At 39.6% G+C, this 23,028-nt stretch overlaps 1 protein-coding gene across 1 annotated transcript; it reads left to right on the plus strand.

Annotated features, from left to right (window-relative positions):
* Positions 1 to 1,249: 1,249 nt before the first annotated feature.
* On the plus strand, positions 1,250 to 21,473 carry gldc (glycine dehydrogenase (decarboxylating)). The gene is made up of 25 exons (XM_084728442.1): positions 1,250 to 1,687; positions 1,856 to 1,934; positions 5,809 to 5,944; positions 6,288 to 6,452; positions 6,937 to 7,014; positions 7,147 to 7,294; positions 8,009 to 8,205; positions 8,349 to 8,445; positions 8,610 to 8,715; positions 9,225 to 9,364; positions 9,922 to 10,002; positions 10,165 to 10,262; positions 11,546 to 11,630; positions 11,723 to 11,764; positions 11,993 to 12,135; positions 13,591 to 13,666; positions 16,347 to 16,472; positions 16,643 to 16,792; positions 17,587 to 17,699; positions 17,897 to 18,038; positions 18,864 to 18,975; positions 19,128 to 19,223; positions 19,634 to 19,806; positions 19,927 to 20,007; positions 21,049 to 21,473. Exons 1-25 carry the CDS (start codon positions 1,397 to 1,399, stop codon positions 21,187 to 21,189), a joined length of 3,096 nt encoding a protein of 1,031 aa, XP_084584568.1. The 5' UTR covers positions 1,250 to 1,396; the 3' UTR covers positions 21,190 to 21,473.
* Positions 21,474 to 23,028: the final 1,555 nt, after the last annotated feature.

Below are 23,028 nucleotides of genomic sequence, written 5' to 3' on the forward strand. Positions count from 1 at the left end.
TTTAGCTCAGGCAATGCCAAAACATGTGTGGTATCGAAGAAGGCATCTGCCCAGACCCATCACAGGATGGGTTTATAATAACAAACAACAGGGCCAACTTTGGTTTCCGCTGAAAGCAGTATTTGCTTTAGGGCTTTTCAGTGGAAGCTTTGATTCCTTTGTACAAACTCATGAAGCACTAAACTATGTGCCATTAAGAATGGTAAGAAGAGGCATCATTACCAGGAATTATTCTACGGATGTTACATTATAATTTATTTTTTTTAAACTGTAAAATAGGAATGAATAACCATCTGTGGCAGTGGAATCTCAAACAGAGGTCTGATGCACTCTGCCAAGGGGTCCATCAAAAGTTCAGATTCATTTATCCTAATTATCATGATATAAAACAAAGATTTATTTATTTTCAAAAGTTTACTTTGCAAGGTATATTGTAAAAGGAGAAATCTATCAAACTAATGTCCAAACAGAGTTGCAGTCTCAATGTTATCTTTTATACAGTTCATGGCTTATATATAATCTAATTTTTCTCTAACCCCTTTATAGATACACTGTCAAGAATCAACTGGTGTGGCTCAAATGCCCTGAGCATTTCCTTCTCAAAAAAATGGGGGAAAAGTCCCATACTAGGCCACATCCTCTCCAGAGGATTAGATTTGTTGCCATAGTTGTACATTTCTAGTGGTGTTTCATTGATTTATTTATTTTTATTGAATATTATCTCAAGAACTCAGAATCCACATTTTATTTTCTGTACGCACTAAGAGCAAAAAACACTTTGGTGTTGTGGGTGCACGTATGGATGTTCTGTACAGACATAGTGCAAATATTAACATCTTTCTCATACGTTTCTGTTGCTCTTCCACAAAAGTAGGCTACATCCAAATTATCCTTGGCTGTCCTTGTCTGAGATAAATTTGAGAACCTCTGACCTATGCCACTTTATTGACCACTGGAGGTCTGGGTGTCACTATATCCCATTTCACCCACTTGCGCTCACTCATTATCACTGAGCACACCTTGATGTTTATTGAGTGTGTGAGCTCTGGGTGTTCAGGTTAGACTTTAACTCTGGCTGCTGATGTGACTCTTCTTCTTCTGTTTCTTCCTCCTCTTTGTCAGTGCAGGGTGGGCACGTGAGAAAGTTTAGCAGCTGTTTGACCGGGGCTCCTCATCGCGTCACGCAGCATCTCCGCTCTGATTGGTCCGCTCTTGTGCAACTGTGCAGTTGTATAAACTCTGCAGTTTTGAAGGAGTTGGCAGAGTCTCCTGCAGGGATCGCATCAGTCTCAGTGGGGGGAAACTCTGCTGCTGCTGCCGCCGAGCGAGCGAAGGGGAGGACGAGGAGTCACCAGTTTTTTTTTTTTGCAGACTTGTCTTGCTGTGTGATTTAGAGATGCAGAGCTGCGCCAAGTCCTGGGGGATCTTCTTGGCCAAGTCGGTGAATCCCGGCGCACCGTGCAGGCATGTGAATGACAAGAGCCGCGTGGTTTGGAAACTTCAGTGCAGGATCCGAAACAGTGGGGCATACCTGACCACCACAGCAGCCCGGGCTCTGAGGACGTCTGCAGCCGTCTCCTCCAGACAGATAGAGAGAATATTACCCAGACATGATGATTTCGCAGAGAGGCATATCGGTCCAGGTGAGAGGGAGAAGAGAGAAATGCTGGATGCTGTGGGAGTCGAGGTAAGATTCACTAGTGCTCATTTCCAAAATAAATTCAGCGCAGAAACACGCTTTTCCTTTTTCGTTAAAGCTCATCATGAAAGCATTCGCTTTTCCATTGATATTCTTTGGCATTCATAGCCTTGTTTTGCGCGCTTTTATTGATTTAAATTCTTTTTTTTTTCACAGTCGATCGACCAGTTGATTGAAAACACAGTTCCCAGCTCCATCCGTATGAAGCGGAGTATGAAAATGGATGATCCAGTGTGTAAGTTTACATTCACGTTATTGATAGAACAACCCCATAATGTGACATCCCAATGCTGAACGGCTGCGATCAGCCTCGATGCAGCAGCGCCAAACCCGTTTTATAATGTTAAATATCACCAAAATGCATGTGAAAACATTGTATTTCTCCTGATATTTTGCATGCTGGGGTTTTGCCCCACATTAAACGGGCGTTAAATGAAGCCAAGTGAGTGGCTGAAATGTAGGTTGCACCTCTATTGTGTGCCGTGGAGCGCTCTCCCTGTTAAGTCTTCCTTTGAACATATTTGGAGTTGTTTTTGCGAAACTCGGCGAGCGGCACCAATCTCCTGTTGGGAAGCCGATGCTCATAGGATGGCAACTGGAGTGTAAAGTTTAGCCTTGAGCTCCGGTCCCAAGTCCAGTTCAATCTGGTTACAGCGTTCACATTACATCACAGCCGAGGGGGTTCCTAATAAGGTGACTTGGATATGTTTTGCATGGGATTTGCCTGGGTGTCTTTTTTTCCCTCTTGTCTCCCATGCAATATGCGTCCATTCGGGCACCAGATACACAGTCTTTCCCGTTTAACGAGTTTGTTTTGGCTTATTTCTTATCAAACATATCAGAGTAATGTGGGTGGTTTTATTACAGATGATTTCCAGCAAACATCTCCTCTCTAAATCCCTGGTGAGATGAATAAATAAACGATGACTAACCACATAAATGTTACATGTTTCCTAATAGGACAACTAATTATCATTTTCATTGTTGATTAATCTTTCGATTATTTGTATGGATCAATCGATCAGTCAATAAAATGTCATAAAATGATGAAAAATGTCAATTAGTCTTTCCCAGAACCGAAGAAGATATCCTCAGGTGTCTTGTTTTGTCCACAACCCAAAGATATTCAGTTTCTGATCACAGAAGAGTAAAAAAAAACCTAGAAAATATTCACATTTGAGAAGCTCTGAATCAGAGACATTTTTTCTTAAAAAATAACTCAAAATGATTAATCAATTAATCAATAGTTGGCAACAAATCATTTAATCAAATAAATGTTGCAGCTCTATCCACAACCCAGAGATATCAGTTTAATGTCATAGAGGAGTCAAGAAAACAGACAGTATTCACATTTGAGAAGCTTAAATCTGATAATTTTGAGCTATTTGCCCATTAATCAATTACCAAAACAGTTGGTGATTAATTTATTGGTAAATATTTAATTGCTCAATTGTTGCAGCTGCTTCCTAATGCAAATATATTTCAGCCTGGAGTGAGGCTCATATTAATTTGTTGGATTGAGGCTATTTTGAGTGTGTAAATGTATAAAATTCAAAGAATACAGTTGGCCTCAACAGTGTGGTTGAAATCAATATTTTAGTAATGATAATAAGAACATCTTTTCTGGTGTCAACACATCTCACAAAATCTAAATAAGATAAGATGAGGTAAACATTGATTCCATATTTGTTACATCAGCGCAAGAGTCAAAACTAGAGGGAGATGGAGTTCTAAAAATGTTCTAAATTCAAATAAAAAAAGCAAAACAAAACTATGTACACTAATATACACTCATCACTTGTACAGATAAATGGATAAATGGATCAGTGCTGCAACAAACCATTGATTTTTTCATCAGCCATTTGACCAGCAGCCAAAAAGTTCATTTTGAACCCAGTTTAGAAACATAAAAAAACAAAAACAAAAACAAAAAACAGGGAAGACAAAGAAAAGCAGCAAATTTCACAAGTGAGAAGCTGAAACTAGGGTTGCAAGAAAAAAAAAAAAAAACTAAATTAATTAAACAATTATCATAATAGCTGCATCATGTGACAATATGATACCACTGAACGTCAATAAACTATGATATTGATTCATAATCCAAACCTTGTATAGACTTTCCTACATTCTATCTAATTTAAGGTGTGCTGAGTCACCTGTGATTGTGCATGATAAATAAATGCTGACACGACTCTATTGTATGACTCTGCAACCATAAACTGCAGTCGTTGATTTGATAACAACCATGACAATCATTCATCTGAGACAGTTTCAACACCACCAACAGAGCCACTGGATAATCCAACTTTGAGAGTTGTTAAAGTACTTAAGTTACTGATCCTCAGGTACTGTGGCTTTTTAAATATCACCTAGTCATTCTGATCCGCCCTTGTGTCAGTCGGCCCCTCCTCTGACTCTGTCAGGTTTCATAATGCGACAAGCCATGCTGAAGGAACAAACTGGAGGCCGTGCTGGTTTTCTGCTTGTTCAGCTTTGGAGGGCTTCAGTTTGCAAAGCCAGCGAGGGATTCTCTCTTCAACAATAGACCTCCTGGTTCTGAATCAGGCTTTTTTGCTGCCCTGTAGAAGTCCGGGACCATGGGAAAGCGGTCCGCTCTGCTGAAACAAACCGATACACACACACACACACAAAAATACACACTAACAGCTCACCCTGAACCTGCTGATAATCCTTAACCACTACATTTTTATTTTCTGTAGTGAATTTGGCTGATTCATCACCTCAAAACACTTTTACAAAGTTGAATCTGCACTGTTTAGTCTTTGGAAGAAGCTGTAAATATCCGCTTGTGTACTGGCACTTAAAGGTGTCTTTCTTTTCCGTAAACGGGAGTAGTTAGGGCTCTCAGTTCAGACGGGCAGTATTGTCCATTCCTTGGAGTTGCTAGGCAGCCAGGAAGGCCAGAGGAATCTCAGAGACTGGTTGTGCATTGGCAGAGCTATCTTAGAGCACTGGGGAATGAGGCTAAATAACTGGCCATCTGCAAATAAACCATGAGTGTAATTCTTATCTTGATGTTTGCTTGAGATGGACAGAAATGTCTTAATACGCGTTTTCTCTTTAGTTCAGTTTTAAGGTGTTTTTTCCTCTTGAAATATTTCTTCTACAGTTTTACTCAGTTTTACTTTGAAAAAAGCCTAACTATTTTGTGGGTAGAAGAGGTTTTTTAATATCGACATGGAGTGTGTGGCAGCTCTAATTGGTCATATGCCTCACTGATCTTTTTTTTAATCTTATTAGTTAGACAGCCAGTTCCTCACATGAGAGACAAGATGCTCTTCATCAGATCTTGTTTGACATTATCGTTATTTTTATCGTGCTGTGTCAGACACGAATATACAGTTTGAAAGATGCAGTTGTTTTATGTATAATTCTACTTCATAATACGGATTTGTCAACACCAGGCTGACTTATTCTCTCTGATTCGGGAGCGATATCAACCAATATTGATTCCTGGTCCCAAACTCGCTTTTCCTAACCTAAAAATCTGTGTACCTAATTGCACTTGTGATCATTTTTATATGTGATACATGAGGTCAGGTACTGTTGTGTCTGAAGCTTGTTACTTCACATATGAAACTGCTAACACCAAAACACTGAATTATCTATTTACATTGACAGAGAACCTGTATTTCATTGAGGTTTAGTCCCACTGGTGGACATCCATTCCACTTAAGTATTGGTCCAGATCCAAAAAAAACCCCAAGATGGCAACAGCCATGATGCCAAACTCAAGGCTTCAAAACAGTAGTCCACAAAACACCGGGTGACATGATGGTTCCAACCACAATTTATTATGCAGTCTTTGGCCTGTGATTGTGATGTAGAAAAGTTTCTGGAAATTCAGTTGAGAAACACTTTATACATTGAATAGTCTGACAGGAAGGAGTTTGAGCCAAAATCCTGTAAATCCAATGTTGCTACTAATATGACTATCCAGTAGTAGTAAAAACAAAAAAAGTGCAGACAAATCTCATTGTTTTTCGGACTGAATTGTTCGATAGTCCAACCCTACCAAGTAGTGTCATGTCCAATAAAGCAGAGACGCAAAAGACCTAATCATAATTGGAATATTAAATATTTTACAGGTGAGAATGAGATTCTGGAGTCTCTACAGAAGATCGCATCAATGAACAAAGTATGGAGGTCCTACATCGGCATGGGCTACTACAACTGCTCAGTACCGCCGCCCATCCAGCGTAATCTCCTGGAGAATTCAGGCTGGTGAGTTCCCTCAGATGACTCGCCTCAGCCTGACCATCACAGATAACTAATGATGTTTGTGTAATGTAATGATGCTACAGAGTAATGTGCCCTTAATAGGAAGCCTTGTGACTTGATGTTATTAGGATTTCACTCACGTGATGATGCTTTGTGCTGAACAAGATTTTCTTTCACCCAAATCCAAACCAGCCATACTTGGCTATATTTTGTCTGAAATCCAAGTACTGGGAGGGCCATACAATGCATTCCACTGTCCTGTCTCAGTTCCTTGAATGTCACCAACTTTGCACTATTGTCCTCATGTCCAAACTCACTCTGTTGATTCATTGTGCCTTGTTCTCAGGGTGACTCAGTACACACCATACCAGCCTGAGGTCTCTCAGGGTCGCCTGGAGTCACTTCTCAACTACCAGACCATGATCTGTGAAATCACAGGCATGCCTGTGGCCAACGCCTCCCTGCTCGATGAAGGAACAGCTGCTGCAGAGGCCATGCAGCTCTGCCACAGGTATCGGACCCACTGCAGATCACAGACACAAGCAGTAAAGTAGCAACCTCAGAACCCATCAGCTATTTTATGACAATGATTTGGCTTCTGTGGGCAAAGACCAATGTTTCAGGTCTTGTGGAGTAGCCAGTCGATATACGGATAGTGGATATCCAGTCCTCTTCCGTGTGTCGTTCACTGTTAACAATCCGACTTGAGATGTGAAAATGGAGTAGGAGGCTAATCTCTATAATCAGACTTCTGCATATAAAAAAAAAAATAAAAATCTAAATCATTGTCCCATGATTGTTTGAGTCAAATTTTAGCCACAAGTACAAACTAAGCAAAATGGATGCATTTGCAATAATACAGACATGTATAACTTAGAAACGGAATCTTTTTCGTCCAATACAAGTGACCAGGAGTATTCAGGCTGTTATCTTCCTTTGTAGCAGATGTGACAAAATACTCTCATTATGTTTATGTTTGTGTCTACTCCTCACAGACAGAACAAAAGAAGAACTTTCTACATTGACCCACGCTGCCATCCCCAGACCATCGCTGTGGTGCAGACCAGAGCCAAGTATGTATAGTGTATAGTGGAACATTCTTTTATTGTATGAGAACAGAAAACCACTACTGACAGCTTTTCTTACTAACACGCATTATTAAATATCTATATTGCCCCGTAACAATTTTCATTGTTACGTTGCAGCTACATTGGGGTGAAAACTGTGCTGAAGCTGCCTCATGAGATGGACTTCAGTGGGAAGGATGTGAGTGGTGTCCTCTTCCAGTATCCAGACACTGACGGCAGGGTGGAAGACTTCACAGCTCTTGTGGACCGGGCACACAAGGGAGGGGTAAGGGAGCTTTAACCACTGAAAACAAGTAAAAGCATAACCAAGGTGCTTGCAGGCAAGTGTGCAAGTTGATTGTTGAAAATGCAGAAGGAAGAAGTGGCTACATGAATCATTTTACTCTTGAATATCCAGAAATTATGCAATTTGATGATGATAGACTGGAAGCAGCATGTTGGCGCATTAAATCGACTGATTTGCAATGACTTATTATCAAAAGAAAGATCAAAGGTTTGCAACTGTAGTTTTCCCTCAGTGGAGGTGCTGCCGTGTTTTTATGCATATGCTGTGATTTGTCACCAGGGGAGAGTCTATATCTGAGATCTCTGATATCCGAATTAATTCTCAAGTTGTCTCAAGGAAGTGAATGCCTGCCCCTTCTCTCAGCAGCTCTACCTCAACTTTTATGCTGATGACACTGTAGTATATTTACATAGAGGAACTGGCTTTGTACATCAGAGGTGTGGCCTTTTTGATGATTTGATGACTTGGGGCTTGAATTTAAAGATTTGAGACTTACTTGTTACTTGCAAAACAATGACTTTGTCCCACCTCTGTTGTGCATAAACCACTATCAAGATTTGGTTAGGGTTGGACCATTGATTTACAGGAAGTGGTCATCTCTGACATTTATGTGACATTGCAGATTTGTCAGAACAGTTGTCTTATGATGACCATTGACTTGATTATACAGTGTTTTTTTTTTTCCTTGTCCAGGCACTGGCTTGCTGTGCCACAGATCTGTTGGCCCTCTGTGTGCTGCGTCCTCCTGGGGAGTTTGGCGTTGATATTGCATTGGGCAGCTCCCAGAGGTTTGGGGTTCCTCTCTGCTATGGTGGCCCCCATGCTGCCTTCTTCGCTGTAAAAGACAACCTGGTCCGGATGATGCCTGGCAGAATGGTTGGAGTCACCAGGTAAGACGCAGGTTTTGTTTCCTGAGTGAGAAGTGTAGTGTACCCTTTAGAAAATTACAGAGCTTCATATTAAAACCAATGGAGGAAACATCAGAGCTTCCTTTGGGAACACTTTTAAAAAAAAAGTTATATTTCTATTTCAGGGATGCAGCTGGTAAGGAGGTGTATCGGCTTGCTCTGCAGACCAGAGAGCAGCACATTCGTAGAGACAAAGCAACCAGCAACATCTGCACTGCACAGGTATGACCAGATGCACAGCTATTTTTTATCATTTGCACAAATTAATAAACAATGTAAGAAGCTAAATCATTTGGAACAAATCTTTGGTTATAGAAGAGTGTGTGGGTTTTTTTTATTTGTTGTTCAATAAATAAACTGATGTGGACCAAAACTCTGTACCCCAGGCTCTGCTGGCCAACATGGCAGCTATGTACGCACTGTATCACGGTCCTCAGGGACTCAAACACATCGCTGAGAGGACACACAATGCTGCTCTGATCCTTGCTGAAGGTAAATTATTTTATTTATTTATTTATTTTTTATTGATTGAAATCAAGCTTTTATTGACGCAGCACTGAGATCATTTTCTGGACATTGTCATGTCTGCCAACTTGTGAAATTTCTTCTCTACAGAAGTGTGAGATGTGTAATTTTCCAAATTTTGTCAACATCTCACCAAGATGCCAGATATGACCTCTTAAGAGATAAAAGAAAGAGATGGATTCATTAATAAATTAAGTATGTAATGCTAAAGTGTTTGACAGTGAGCTGGTTCATTTCATCATTTCAAGTTTTGTCAACATACATTCAGTCATGACTACATCTTATACACACTATAGATGAATGATCCATTGGACAAAGACCAGTATGTCATCATTCATATAGGAAAGGTTTAAAAACAAAGTCTTCTCATTTTTTTAAATACGCGTTTCCACCTTCTATGGATAGATAAACACATTCATTCAGTTATTTATACATCAAAATAATACACTCAGTAACTGTATGTGATTTTGTTTCAGGTCTGAAGAGAGCAGGACACCGGCTGCACAGTGATATGTTCTTTGACACTTTAAAGATCAACTGTAGCGTGGCAGCCAAAGACATCTTCGAGAGAGCCGCACAGAGGCAGATAAATCTCCGAGTCTACACTGAGGGAGTGGTAAGAGCTCATTATGTTCTTGTACCTTTACTGGTGGTTTGGCAGCTTCAAAACAAATAAAGTAATTATAGCCTGTGGGGTGTTAACATTATTATATTTGCAAGCAGTGTTTTGCCTTTGTGGTTGCACTGCAGGATGTGACCATAAATGTGTACAACAGCATGAAACATCACTATAAATTACAGCATGGAGATTACATGACCAATTTGTAATCAGGAACCATTTTTAAAAACGGAAATAAATAAAAGAAGAGTTCTGTCAATAATGGAAAGTTAAACTGAGTATTTATAAGCCACTTTCCCACACTGCCTTGGTCCCAATCATGCTGAGTTTATTTTCAGTACTCAGGACCTAATCTACTACACGTGGGTAATTAAACATCTGCTGTAGAACAAGCTGTTGCTTCAACTGAATTATCCTCTACTCAAGCTACTACAGTCAACCTGAAATCAACCTGAAATGATCTACAGTGCTAGATGAACATAAAATTTAAGACAGGCTCAAATACCATGTGCATACAGTTGTTAAAATATTTTTTTTCTTCTCTGTGTCAACAGTTGGGTGTCTCTCTGGATGAAACCGTGACAGAGAGGGACTTGGATGACTTGCTCTGGGTCTTTGGCTGTGAATCTTCAGCCGTATGTTGATTGTTATTAACACATCGTTATTTATGTTTCATTTGTTAAATTTAGTGAGATTCACCTGTGTCTTTGCCTCAGGGTTGTTTGGTGGTTATTATTTATAGAACTAGTGTCAAAATAAAAGGCCACCTGCTTTAATTTGAAATGCTACATTTTCAGGAGCTGATCGCCGAGAAGATGGGTGAGCGTGTGAAGGGGATCATGGGAAGTCCTTTTAAGAGGACAAGCAAGTACCTCACACACCAGGTCTTTAACAGGTTGGTCTTCTCAGTTAAGCTGGAACACTATGGCACATAGTGTAGCACTGTACCAATGATAACAAAAATGCACAGATATGATACCACTTTTATGTCTTTACGACATGTTGGGCTACAAATATCAGAATCTTTGGAACGATTTTCTATATTTATTGTCTGTTATCGACCACTGAACTTGCCACTCACCAGATTACATAACAGACAAAATTGTGGTGTTCAGACTTTTCAGTACAAATCATCTGATATGAAGAACTTCTGTACCTGCTACTTTTTTTGTGCTGGCTTAACAAACAAGGATTTGGCTTCAGAGTATTTTAACCAACCCTAATGTGGCTGCTTAAATCATTGTATGATGTAACAGTTCAAAAACTTTCAACCAAAAGTCATGTAGTTATCCCCTGCTGCCCATAATAAACATGTGGCTGCCATTGATCTGTATAGCCAGGAAGTAATACTCTGAATACTCTAAATTTATTTCTTTAAATAAAGTATTTGCTGTTCCTGAGAAAGTAAGATTTAGTGTGCTTTTAAGCATTGTAACAAACTGCAGTATTACTGCAATAGAAGCTTCAACGATAACGATCTTAACTATACATCAGTCTAAGCGTGGTTTGTACTACGCCGCAGCCTACACCATAGCCTGATGTTCACCTCCCCCAGAAATTTGTGATGCTGCAGACCACAACAACTGTGGTATCATCTCATTTCTGGCCGCTCCTTGAACGTGAATTTAACTATTTTGGACCAAACTGAGGAGAAGTTAACTGAGAAAGTCAGTAAATGTGTACATTTTGTACATCTCTTGATTGCTGTTGTTCACTCTTTCAACATATATTAGCTCCAACTCTGATATGATCCAGCCAGTTTTAATCGCAATTGAAGTACACAAAGAAACTTAACAAAGTAAAGCATAAAAATGCAGACACACCAGCACACAAGTATAACTGCTCACACTGATGTAAGGGCACATGTGTAGGCTCTGTGCATTGTCTATGTACAACTGTAAATCAGTGGTGTAGATTCAATACTAAATGTTAGTGGCAACACGAGCATCTCTCTTGGCTGCTAGAGGTGGTACATATTATCTTTATTAGTGCCATAAACATTGTGAAATAATTTTAAAAAAGCTTCATACTTTTAATAAGGCACTTATTAAGCAGGTTATTGGTGTTCATTTTGAATTAATGTAAGTAACATAAATAACATTCCAGATATTAGAATCAGAGAATAATATGCCCTCAGTTAATGCTATATCTGTCTTTGTGATTACTTTGTGTCCTCAGTTATCACTCTGAGACCAACATTGTGCGATACATGAAGCGTCTGGAGAACAAGGACATCTCCCTGGTGCACAGTATGATCCCTCTGGTCAGTACGACCTGAAGATAGTCCAAATTTGAAATTGATCTCACGCTGTAGGTGAGAGTTATGATGTGATAAAATGTTGTTTTCTTTTTTAGGGCTCCTGTACCATGAAGCTGAACAGTTCTTCAGAGCTCATGGTGAGTAATTCAATAGATCTGACTTTTTCAGAACAAATTAGCTAAGTGAAGAGGTGGCCAGGAAACTTTCATCATCAAGTCCACTTGTAATGGAGATGTTTTTTTTTTATAATATGCACTAAGTAAACTACTAAAACATTTCCATGAGCAACTATTTCTGTGGTCAAGAGGATGTGGTTTTGGAAAGTTGGAAAGTCTCCGACTCACTGCTGTCCTCTCTTTCTTTAGCCAATCACCTGGAGGGAGTTTGCAAACATCCACCCCTTTGTGCCTCTGGATCAGGCTGAAGGCTACCAGAAGCTCTTCAGACAGCTGGAAAGAGACCTCTGTGAGGTGACGGGCTATGACAAGATCTCCTTCCAGCCAAACAGGTAAGACCCACCATTGCTGCAACACAAAGTTGCTTATCTCATCATGGATTTTTTTATTATTAAACCTTTATTTCGCCGGACAAATCCTGTTGAGACAACAAAGTTTTCAAGGGAATCCTGGCCAAGATAGCAGCAGTACAATGTTTCCAAAGACATAAAGCGAACACAGTAAAACACAGTAAATGAAATTTTCAGTATCAACTCACAGAATCATATGCCTAAGAGGCCAGACAGGAGGATGCAAATCCAGCTAAAAATACAATGACATATTCCAAGTGAATTTGCCTCCAAACCCTTCGCTGCATTTTTAAATCAGCCTATTTCACTGCAAATTTGTCTGCAAGTGGTTTCAGGAAAACATAAAAGCCAACATTTGAGCAAAAACAGTAGTTACTAGGTTTGAGTGAGATATATCCACTTAAGCCACATTTCATTTAGTTTCTGGAGACATTACGTTACTTTCCAAAACAGTAGGAACTTTGTGGGTGAAGTTGCACTCATAGCATTTTGTTTTCGCCATCTTCTTTAAAAATCTGCAGCTGCAGACCAGAATTTTGTTCACCAGTGCATAAATATGATGTGTAAAAAGTAGTTTGAGGGGCTAAAAGTTCTGGGTACTTTTGGTCGAAACATGATTTAAGATAAGAGGGGATTAGACCAAGAATAGACAGTAAACTAATATGTGCCTTTGAGTAAGTCTGTGCATGGACAATGAAGGCCAGTGAGTTCTGCAGCCTGTGGCAAAAAAGAATAAAATGAAACCGCATTGATTAGTCACGGAATAATTTTTACTGTTGCCTCACAAAAATAAAGCGATGCTTCATTTACATTTCAATAATTTAACCAACTTAAGGCATTTCTTACCAAAAACACTGGGTTAAAAATGTATACTTTCCACGTTTGTTAATATTTGAGTCCTGAAGTCATCTGAAAATGATTTCATTAAAAATTAATGTTCTTCTGGCTGAACAACATGCAGTTATATGTGATTATAATAATGCAGTTTACAGATTACTCAACTTCAAAAAACATGATTTTACAGTATATTATTATGCACATGTTATCAGGTTGAACTGTTAAGAGAACTCTGACTGAAGGTATAAAAGTACAAAATGAGACATTATTTGTGTGAGTGCTCTGATTTTCCCTTTGAACTTGGTGTCAGTATCTAGTAGTCGAATGTTAGGAACAACATGCTTCATATTTCAGGTCCCAGCTGATAAAGCACACACCCATCCACCTCTGCTGTGGATCACCACTTATCAGCTGCGGACAGGGTTTATGAATAGCACACCACACTTCATTGGCTTGGAGAGTTATCATACTGCTAGCTTTTCATTCACCTTTCTCTCCTCTTTTGGTAATGTGTGCAGACTGGTCTTTGAACTGTGCTGAGGTAAGGAGGTGTGTAGGTGTGTAGTACATGACCACGGTGTGTTTGCCTTTGTCTTCCAGTGGTGCTCAGGGAGAATACGCTGGCCTGGCTGCCATAAAAGCCTACCTGAACTCAAAGGGAGAGAGCGGAAGAAGTGTAAGTGTGCTGCTGTTAAGAGGGGGGAAAAAAATCAGTGTGAATTAGTGTTATGTGGAAGTTAATGGGATTTAATAAGACTTGAGGCTTTTGTCCGATTCTGTCACCCAAGACAGCACAAAGGAATGTTAGAATCAGAGCCACATGCAATGTCCCACAGCAATTTAGAGAAAAAAATATACTTAAAGGAATAGTTTAACATTTTGGGAAATGTGCATATTTGCTTTCTTGTCGTGGGTTCATGAAAAAAGTGACACCACTCTCATGTCTCATGTGCTATAGCCAGCAGTCAGTTAGCTTAGCATCAGCACTAGAGAATCCATAGTAAACTGAGGTAAGAAAATGAGTGTTGCCGCCAACAAAATGGTCTCACTCATAATCCAGTGTCCTCCTGGAGTCTGAACCCTCACAGTGACATCAAAACTCCTGGAAGTCACAGTCCAAGAAATAGTCTGACACATAACCCATTGTACAAACTAAGACGTGTTATTTTTACACTTTGGTTTTTGTACGGATTAAACAAATGAGAAATAACTTAAATTAGTGAGCTTTGCCTTGTGACAGAGCCAGGACAGCCAGTCTTTATGCAAAGCTAAGCCCATATGCGTTATCCATTACCTAAATGAATGAAATGATGAATGAATTAAAATCTTTATTGGTGGAATTTTCTTTGCATAAAGAGCATAAAAGACTATCAGAACAGCAACAACCAGCACATAATATAACATAAAACATAAGCATCATAAAAACATAATAAAAAGCATAATTTTGGGAAACCAATGGGACATCAAGTGCAAGTTCCAGAAAGTTTGTTAAACAGGCGAATGCTGTGTGGGAAATGTCTTTATTTTAGTCTGTGTCCTGGGCTGTACCGGTCTGTTAATAAGTAATACTGGTCCCCCAGTTCAGTTTTCTTAGGAGTTAAAAGGCAGAGAGGATGAAAGGAGCCAAAACAACCTCTGGAACTCAGGAGAAATTAAAATACTGTTTATGAAGCCTCAGTTGGTGCACAAACCCAAATTCAAAATGAAGCTTTAAAGAAGATTAAAGTGGCAATAAAGCAATCATGTCAGTGCTGTTCTTAGTCATGTATGTTCTGTCATTATGACCACAGTTACAGGGCTGATATCTAATAATGATTTATCACCAGTAGTTCCTTTCATTATGCTGACAGATTGCCTACTGACAGAGGTTAGTAAAGAGTACATTTGCCCCATCAGTCTGAGATCCTGATAGGTTTATTGTTCCCAGGCTACCACAGGTCATTTTGATATTACAGACTGACGTGTTTCAGGTATTCTTGTTGGAAATTCCTTCAGTATCCTGACGTGCTGATTGGCAGTAGCTCAGTGACAAGGGAAGATAAGGCATCTCCTCAGATTAAGGACTGGCTGACTAAAGTATTTTTTTTCCCTGCACATTCAATTGGCCTTTGTTTTTTAATGGCTCCCCTCGTTAATACATCTTAGATAGTGGCGTGATCCCTTGAAACAGTCAAGGTCCAAACTAACAACCGTTTGTGCAAACAGAGGGGCTGAAAGCGCTGTGATGGCACTATAGGCTACCTGCTTTCAAGATCCCATATTTGGAGGTTTTAAGACTTTGGGAAACCACAGCTGAGCCTGTAAGAGCAGTGACTTGCAGTTCTCAGTCAGTCATTCGTTGACTTTACCCAACCCACAGGTCACAGAGACCCAGATTCCTAGTTACAAAATGTTAGAAGTATCACCCTCATGAGGGATAAAATCAGTTCGTGGCAGGTTCACATTAGTGCCAGAGGTGGGTGTTTCCTGGATCAAAAAAATTCCCACTCAGATTTAAAACCCTTCTGTTTTTGTACATTTCACATTCATAAGTAAAACAACAGTGCAGCTAGTATTTATTAACAGGAAATGGGCCGAGCCACCAGCTGTGTGCTGTTTTGTTTTCATTTTGAATTTAATATATTTTGGCTTTAAAATCTCTGCTCGACTTTCTGTACAAAAGAGCAGCATTAGATTCAAACTCACTCAAGGAGATGAGTTATAATAATATTCACCTCTTTTAGTTGAAAGCCTCTCAATCCACACTTAGTCCCCACATATCATTTGTCTTTAATAATTCAGCCTGTCTTAAATGGATAGTTTGGGGTTTTTTGAAATGGGGTTGTATGAGGTAATTATCCGTAGTTAGTGTTAGTGTAGATGGAGAAAATCAATATCATTTTAAGGGTATGCAATATTTTAAATATATTCACCTCTTCACCTTGCTGTCAGACAGCTTTTCTGATGGAAACCTGAAGCTGTGACATCGCTCTGTCTGAAGCCGTCAGACTCCATTGATAAAAACAGTAATTTCACAGAACGTGGGGGCTGCTTGTCTACCATTGCCTTGTTTGGATTTAGTGAAGTCACACAATAACACAAACTACTTGATCAAGAAAGTGTAACCCCTGACGAGATGAGCAACTCCTGTGTTCTGCGAGGTAAAATTATTATTTTTGTCAGACAAAACAGTCTGATGGCAAAGTAAAGCTGTGAAAATACTCTAAATATAGCATATACTTCAACTTTTTTCCCCATCTACTGTAGCTGATGCATACCTTGAATTGAAGCATCCAGGTTACAACTATGTCACGACTCCTTGATACTCAATATTCCCTTTTTTCCCTTCTACATTTATATTTTTCTTTTCATGACAGGTGTGTCTGATCCCCAAATCGGCTCATGGCACCAACCCAGCGAGCGCTCAGATGGCTGGCATGAAGGTTCAGGTGGTGGAGGTGGACAAGGACGGCAACATCGACTTGCCACACCTCAAGGCCCTGGTGAGAACTGGACTGTTTGACCCATACTAGTGATGAAACGTCAGGATGTCACAGCCATTGCTCCACAGATTTTGACCGCTATTTTTTCAAGAAATAATGGTCATCACAGGTCAGAAGTCACAGGTAACACATGATTTAATTTTTTATCAAAATCCTGCCCCCCCTACCAGGTGGATAAACACAAGGCGAGTCTGGCAGCCATGATGATCACCTACCCCTCCACCTTTGGTGTATTTGAGGAGCATATTGGAGACGTATGTGATCTTATTCACCAGAATGGTGGGCAGGTGTACCTGGATGGCGCCAACATGAACGCCCAGGTGAGAGAGGAAACAAACAGCATAACATGACAACAAAATATTTCTGTTCTGTGATGTAAAAATTCAAAAGTGTGACTGCTGTTCATGGAAACTAAAATATTACTTGTGAAAACTGAAGGCTAATAGGATAAAGGTTTATAGATGTGTGTGTGTGTGTTATCATGCTGTAAATAGATAACCCTTAGCCTCCACAATATGCAGATGATGTTTTTTATGCTAGTACTACTTCAACCAATCCCTGACAGGCTTACGGACCCTGCCCCCTTTGACTTATAAGATGGAAACGTGCTCCTATTTTACTGCTACAAATGCTGTGGTAATGATTAATACAGTAATTGGACAGATCAAGTTAAAGAGGATGCTTAGCTAAGACTTTTGCATGTTTGTTTCATTACTTACTAGTGCTGTGGTGTAATACGGTTTTAGTTGCCATACATGTAAATAAATGTTTTATTTTGAAATTTGAAATGCTCAACAAAGCTGTAGCAAAAATAATCCCATCCGGCCCTCTTTTCTTTTCTGAGAACTTAAACTAGTCTAATATTAATAATCTTAAATAAATTAGATTATTATCTGTTATATATTCATTTTTCCCATAACATCTTGGGTTTATGGTGTATACAACGTCAGCCTGTAAAGTCAAGGTTAAGCATCCTTTACTCCAAACTGGCAGTCTGTGTGGTGTGCAAATAGCCAAATGTTGTCAAATTTTCGTAATGATAGTAGTTTTCCCTTTTTTTCTGTCCTGTATTGGTTATCAGGTTTAAAAGTAACAATGGTGACGTTTTTTCCAGGTGGGTCTGTGTCGTCCTGGGGATTATGGCTCTGATGTGTCTCATCTCAACCTGCACAAGACCTTCTGCATCCCTCACGGTGGAGGAGGACCTGGCATGGGGCCGATCGGAGTGTAAGTCAGCGTATAGACTCTCTGGGTGAAGTTGAAAAATGTTCATGTTGGTTTGTGCCTGTTCAGCTAAACGTGTTAACATTTATGGCAGGGTGCTAAATGTACTGTAATCCTGAAAGTGACAGTATCTAAGACGGAGAGTGTACACCCACACACACCTGTGTATGTTCTCATGACACTTACCTACTCTTCAACAGGAAGGCCCACCTCGCCCCCTTCCTGCCGAGCCACCCGGTGGTCCCCATGCAGTCAGTCAACACCGGCAGCTCGCTGGGCACCATCAGCGCTGCGCCCTGGGGCTCCAGCGCCATCCTGCCAATCTCCTGGGCTTACATCAAGGTCAGCCCAGATCATCAGTTTTCATGTTGTATTCATGTTGTGTTATCTTGACATGAAATGTTTCACAATAACATACAAGGGGATGAAGGACACAAGACAGACGGTAATATGTAATAAAAGGAGGAAGAATTCAGAGCAGTTGAATCAGCTCAGAAAATAAAATCTTATTGACTAAGTGACTGGAATCATACAGTTCTTTTCTGTATAAAAATGCTTTTGACAGTAATGGTTGTGATGTTTGTTCTCTGGAAGTAATGAGTTAAAGGCAACTCTTTTTTTTGGTCTCAGGTATTTAATGTAACTCACATCAGTTCTGTTCACTGAGACATTTTCAGGCATTTAAACCTAATTTCTTCACGTGTTTTCACATACGAATCATTAAAAGTCACCTGGCTGTCATGTGAATGTCATATCAGTCACATGAACTTAGTGTGCGAAGTGTGAATTTGTGATAAACTGCCTAAGGAGGAATGTCAGGATGATGCTGTCGGTAGCTACTAAGTGCTGCTAACATTTTGAGTGAAACAACTCTCAACAGTTTAATTTGTTTTTAAGATATTATTTTATTACCTAGATGTCTGAGAAAGTTGATACACAACTTTGAAGGAACATTTTGATCAGAACTGACCTTCTGACCAGTACATTGTATCATTATCCAGACCAAGTCTTTCAATTCAGAACATTACATAAATATTTTAGGGAAACCTGAGCTACAATTAGATGAAATTTAGTTTTGCAGTGGGTCTGAATTATAAAATGATTATAATTTTAATTTTATGATCAGTGAAAATGACTATTAACATCACTCCTGTGTTCTGTATTTAGATGATGGGATCCAAAGGACTGCTTCATGCTACAGAGGTGGCCATCCTCAATGCCAACTACATGGCCAAGAGGCTGGAAGGTCACTATAAGGTCCTCTTCAGAGGCAGGAAAGGTATGGCTGCAAGAGCATTATTTCTATCATTTTACACTTTCTGGGGATGTTGGTAATTCATTTGCAGAGAATTTATGCTTCTAAGAAATATAATCAGCTCATGTAGATGTTTAAAATGTTCTCCCTGATGTTCTTTGTGTTGGTCTGAACAGGTTTTGTCGCCCACGAGTTCATTCTGGATGTGAGGCCGTTCAAGAAGACGGCCAACATTGAGGCTGTCGACGTGGCCAAGAGGCTGCAAGATTATGGTAGGCTGAATTATATACAGGTAGATTAAATGGGATTTGTTAGTTGTAAACACAACCAGAAAAATAGTTGATTGTTGAGTCTCAGTCCCAGGAACAAATATAGAGTTGGTAAAGTGTGCTGAGCACAGCAAAGTAATGAGAAAATAAGCAGGAACAGGCAGAGAGCAGCATGTCTGTTGAGATCGATGCCTTGTTTTGTGGGACAATCCTGCATATTTTGCCTTTAATTGTAATATGAGCTTCCATAAAATTACAGTTATACTACAGTATTTGGTGGAAGTGGTCTGCAGCTATTGGTGCCTTCTTCTAGACACTGACTATTCAGAATCATATGTTTATCTTGGGCCCTTAAATACAATAAAAGGGCACTCTGGTTTCTCTCTCTCTTTTTTGTGGTTGTTGGTGTCCAGGTTTCCATGCACCCACCATGTCATGGCCTGTGGCTGGCACCCTCATGATCGAGCCCACAGAATCGGAGGACAAGGCCGAGATGGATCGGTTCTGTGACTCCCTGCTCGGTATCCGACAGGAGATCGCAGACATCGAGGAGGGAAGGATGGACTCTCGCATCAACCCGCTCAAGGTACGCTGCTGACTTCATTTGTCTTTTTGTATGAGGTGAAAAAATGCATTACAGCTGCTGATATATTAAGCAGTAATGTACAGGCTGACATGTGAGGTTCTCACGTGTGTTTGCTTGCAGATGGCTCCTCACTCTCTGGCCTGCATCTCATCCTCCAACTGGGACAGACCCTACTCCAGGGAGCACGCTGCTTTCCCCTTGGTGAGTATCCTCATCTCTGACCCCATCACACACTCCCTGCTAAACTTCTCTGTGGTTTTTAAGGTGCTTAAGATAAGAAATGTGTTGTCTGCGTCGCCCTCTAGTGGTGAAAAGCAAGAATTGCAACAACAAAATGGTTATTCCTCCAAAACCTGCTCAGAGAACAGCAAAAAAGTGTTCGTTTTTCATCAGCCAGCTATCTAATTTATGATTTCTTTTATTCAGATAATGTACAACAGCCTCTAAAGCTGCATACATTACTTCTAAACTTGTCACAATTTTCCCATAGCCTAGCTTAACAGGAAACTGCAGTAAAAAATGGTTGCTTAGTATCTATCTTGGTCACAATTCTCTAAAAAAAAACAAAAAACAAACACAAATCTTAGGCATCTATAATTCAAATGTCTTGTTTTGCCTAAAAAATCAAACATTATTTTCACACATTTGTGATGAGGAAAAGCAACCAACATGTGAGACGTTGGAACCAGGGAATATTTGGTTTTTTTGCATTAAAGAGCTGATTTATTTTCTGCACAAAAAACCTGAGCCGAAACTATTAGTTGACTCATCAATGAACAGTAAATTAATCTGCTACTATTTTTAATAATACATTAGTCAGTGGATTTACGTTTCAAGAAGAAATGACAAGAATTTGCTAGTTCCAGCTCCTTAAATGTGACGATTTGCTGATTTTTCTCTGTTTTATATCACTGTTAATGGAACACCTTTAGATTCTGTACTGTTGACCAAACAGAGTAGGACATCAAAATACATTGTCTTAAGCGCTTAGAAACTGAGATGGACATTTTTTAAGCATTTCATCAAAGAAATTAAGAAATGAATTGTTAAAGCATTTAAGAAATGTTTTTGAATTCACTAATTTTACATGACTTTTTTACGTTGTCACCACCACTGATAAACTTTATTGTACCATGTTTCAATACCCTACTGTAAATCACTTTATGTCTGCAGTGTACTAAACCCCATTAAATGACTGTCATTACATTTATCCTCCCTCCTCCTTTTTTTTAAACTTTCCAGCCCTTCATTAGGCCCGAGACCAAATTCTGGCCGAGCATCTCCAGGATTGATGACATCTATGGCGACCAGCACCTGGTGTGCACCTGCCCACCCATGGAGGCCTACGAGTCTCCGTATGAGGAGAAGAGGGCCTCCTCATAGATGCTCCCTGTGGTCCAGTCCCAGTGTCCGGTCTAAGCTCTGAAACCTCAGACTTAACACCCATTTGCTCTGTGAAAATGAGAGGAGGAGGAGGAGGGTACAAGGGCTCAAAACACTACTTAGTGAAATCACATTAGCAGAGGCTTGTCAGTTGTGGTTCAATAAAACTGAGACATTTTTTCCTCACAGATTAATCACCTTAATGTTATAGTTTGATCAAATTAGAAAAAAAAAATCATCACTGTCAGGCTTTTCGTGGGACAAAAACTGGACATTCTTTGCTGCTCTTCCAAAGTTAATTTGTTTTTGATGATTTCAGACTTTCCTGGTCATCCCTGTTAACAATAATACTCTCAAACTTGCCGATCTGACAACGGATCAGTCCAGGGCCCGAGCCGAATTATTACAAGTGGGTGTTAAAGTCTGTCAGGCAGACACTGGGACTGGGCTTTGTTGGATCGTACCCTTTTAACAGGGGTCAGGGGTTTTTCCCCTACTCGAACTCTTCCAGTGGACCAAAGGTGCAACTTTTGCTTTTCCAGGTCGCAAAATGAGTGCACCCTTCGACGCCGAGGCTGCTCCGTAACACACCTCTGAAATACTGTGCTATAAGTCAAGTACAGTTGCTTTCTAGACTCCCAACTTCTATAAAAATACCCTTTGTGCCTCAGTTTCTGTTGTGTAAAATAGCTGCCTTGACTTTCCCTTTTTTCATATACCTGATAAAACATAGGCGGTAGTTCAGTGTAGGTTTTTGTTAATATGCATCTGTTGTATGAAAATGTCTTAATGTGTGTTGTGACATTTGACAGTAGATGAGGATAGTCTTAATTTTAAATTAATTATTTTCTAATCTCAACTGTTTTGTCGGTAGAAAAAAAATGTCTGTATTAAACATTTGTCTTTAAATACGTGCTTGGATTCAGTTTTCATTTTAGGCAACACCGCCACCTAGTGGCTAATAACTCAAGAACCATTAGGAGTAGAGTACAGAGGATTCCTTGGATGAAGCCATTTCAAAGGATATAAGCCACACCCATCTGTGAATATAATAATCCACCACCATTGTGGATTTTTTGGTAAGGGCATTTTTTGCTTCTTTTGGCACATATTTCATCTAATGTTCACCAAAAAGTGGTACATAGCACACTTAAATAACCCCAAATAAGACTTGTGATTTCATTTTTGGGTATCACTTACCGTAATTTTTGAAGGCATGGCCTAATACACTTAATGTCCTTAGCCATGGGGAACAAACTCAGTGTGAGGGGCTGAAACGGATTTGACAATTAAGTTGCATAAGTGTACTTAAACTGCAGAGCTGTACAACGACACATATCACATTCCTAAAAGTCACTACAAATATCCTCATCCTGGTATCAGTTTCATGTTAGGGTGCACAGCTCCTGAGAGCGCGAGCAGACTGTTTGGGACCAGCCTTTAACTCTGGAATGTCACAAAGGCAGATAAGACAAAAATACAGAAGATGGGAAAAGCCAGGTATTTAAAACCATCAGTGCAGTGATTTATTTCTTAAAATTCTTTAACTGCTAAATGTACTGGTTACATGAAAAATATTTTAGACATAAAAGAACCTCGTCATCAAAAATTACAGAAGTAACAAAACAATTGATTCAACTTGGAAAGACTGTTAAAACTAATTCCTTGATGAAATGGCTTTAACAAGTCAACTTTTCAAGCAGGACATTTGTGCATGTGAGAACTGGTACTACAGTACTTCAGGAACAAATAACAAACTACAAAAGTTATTTTGGTTTCAAGTTCTCTTTCAAAGATAGAAAAAAAATATTTTAAGTAGTTAAATGTTACCAAACCTCA

The sequence above is a fragment of the Lutjanus erythropterus genome, chromosome 10, assembly GCF_056507025.1.
Source record: "Lutjanus erythropterus isolate fLutEry1 chromosome 10, fLutEry1.hap2, whole genome shotgun sequence".
Taxonomy (NCBI): Eukaryota; Metazoa; Chordata; class Actinopteri; order Lutjaniformes; family Lutjanidae; genus Lutjanus; species Lutjanus erythropterus.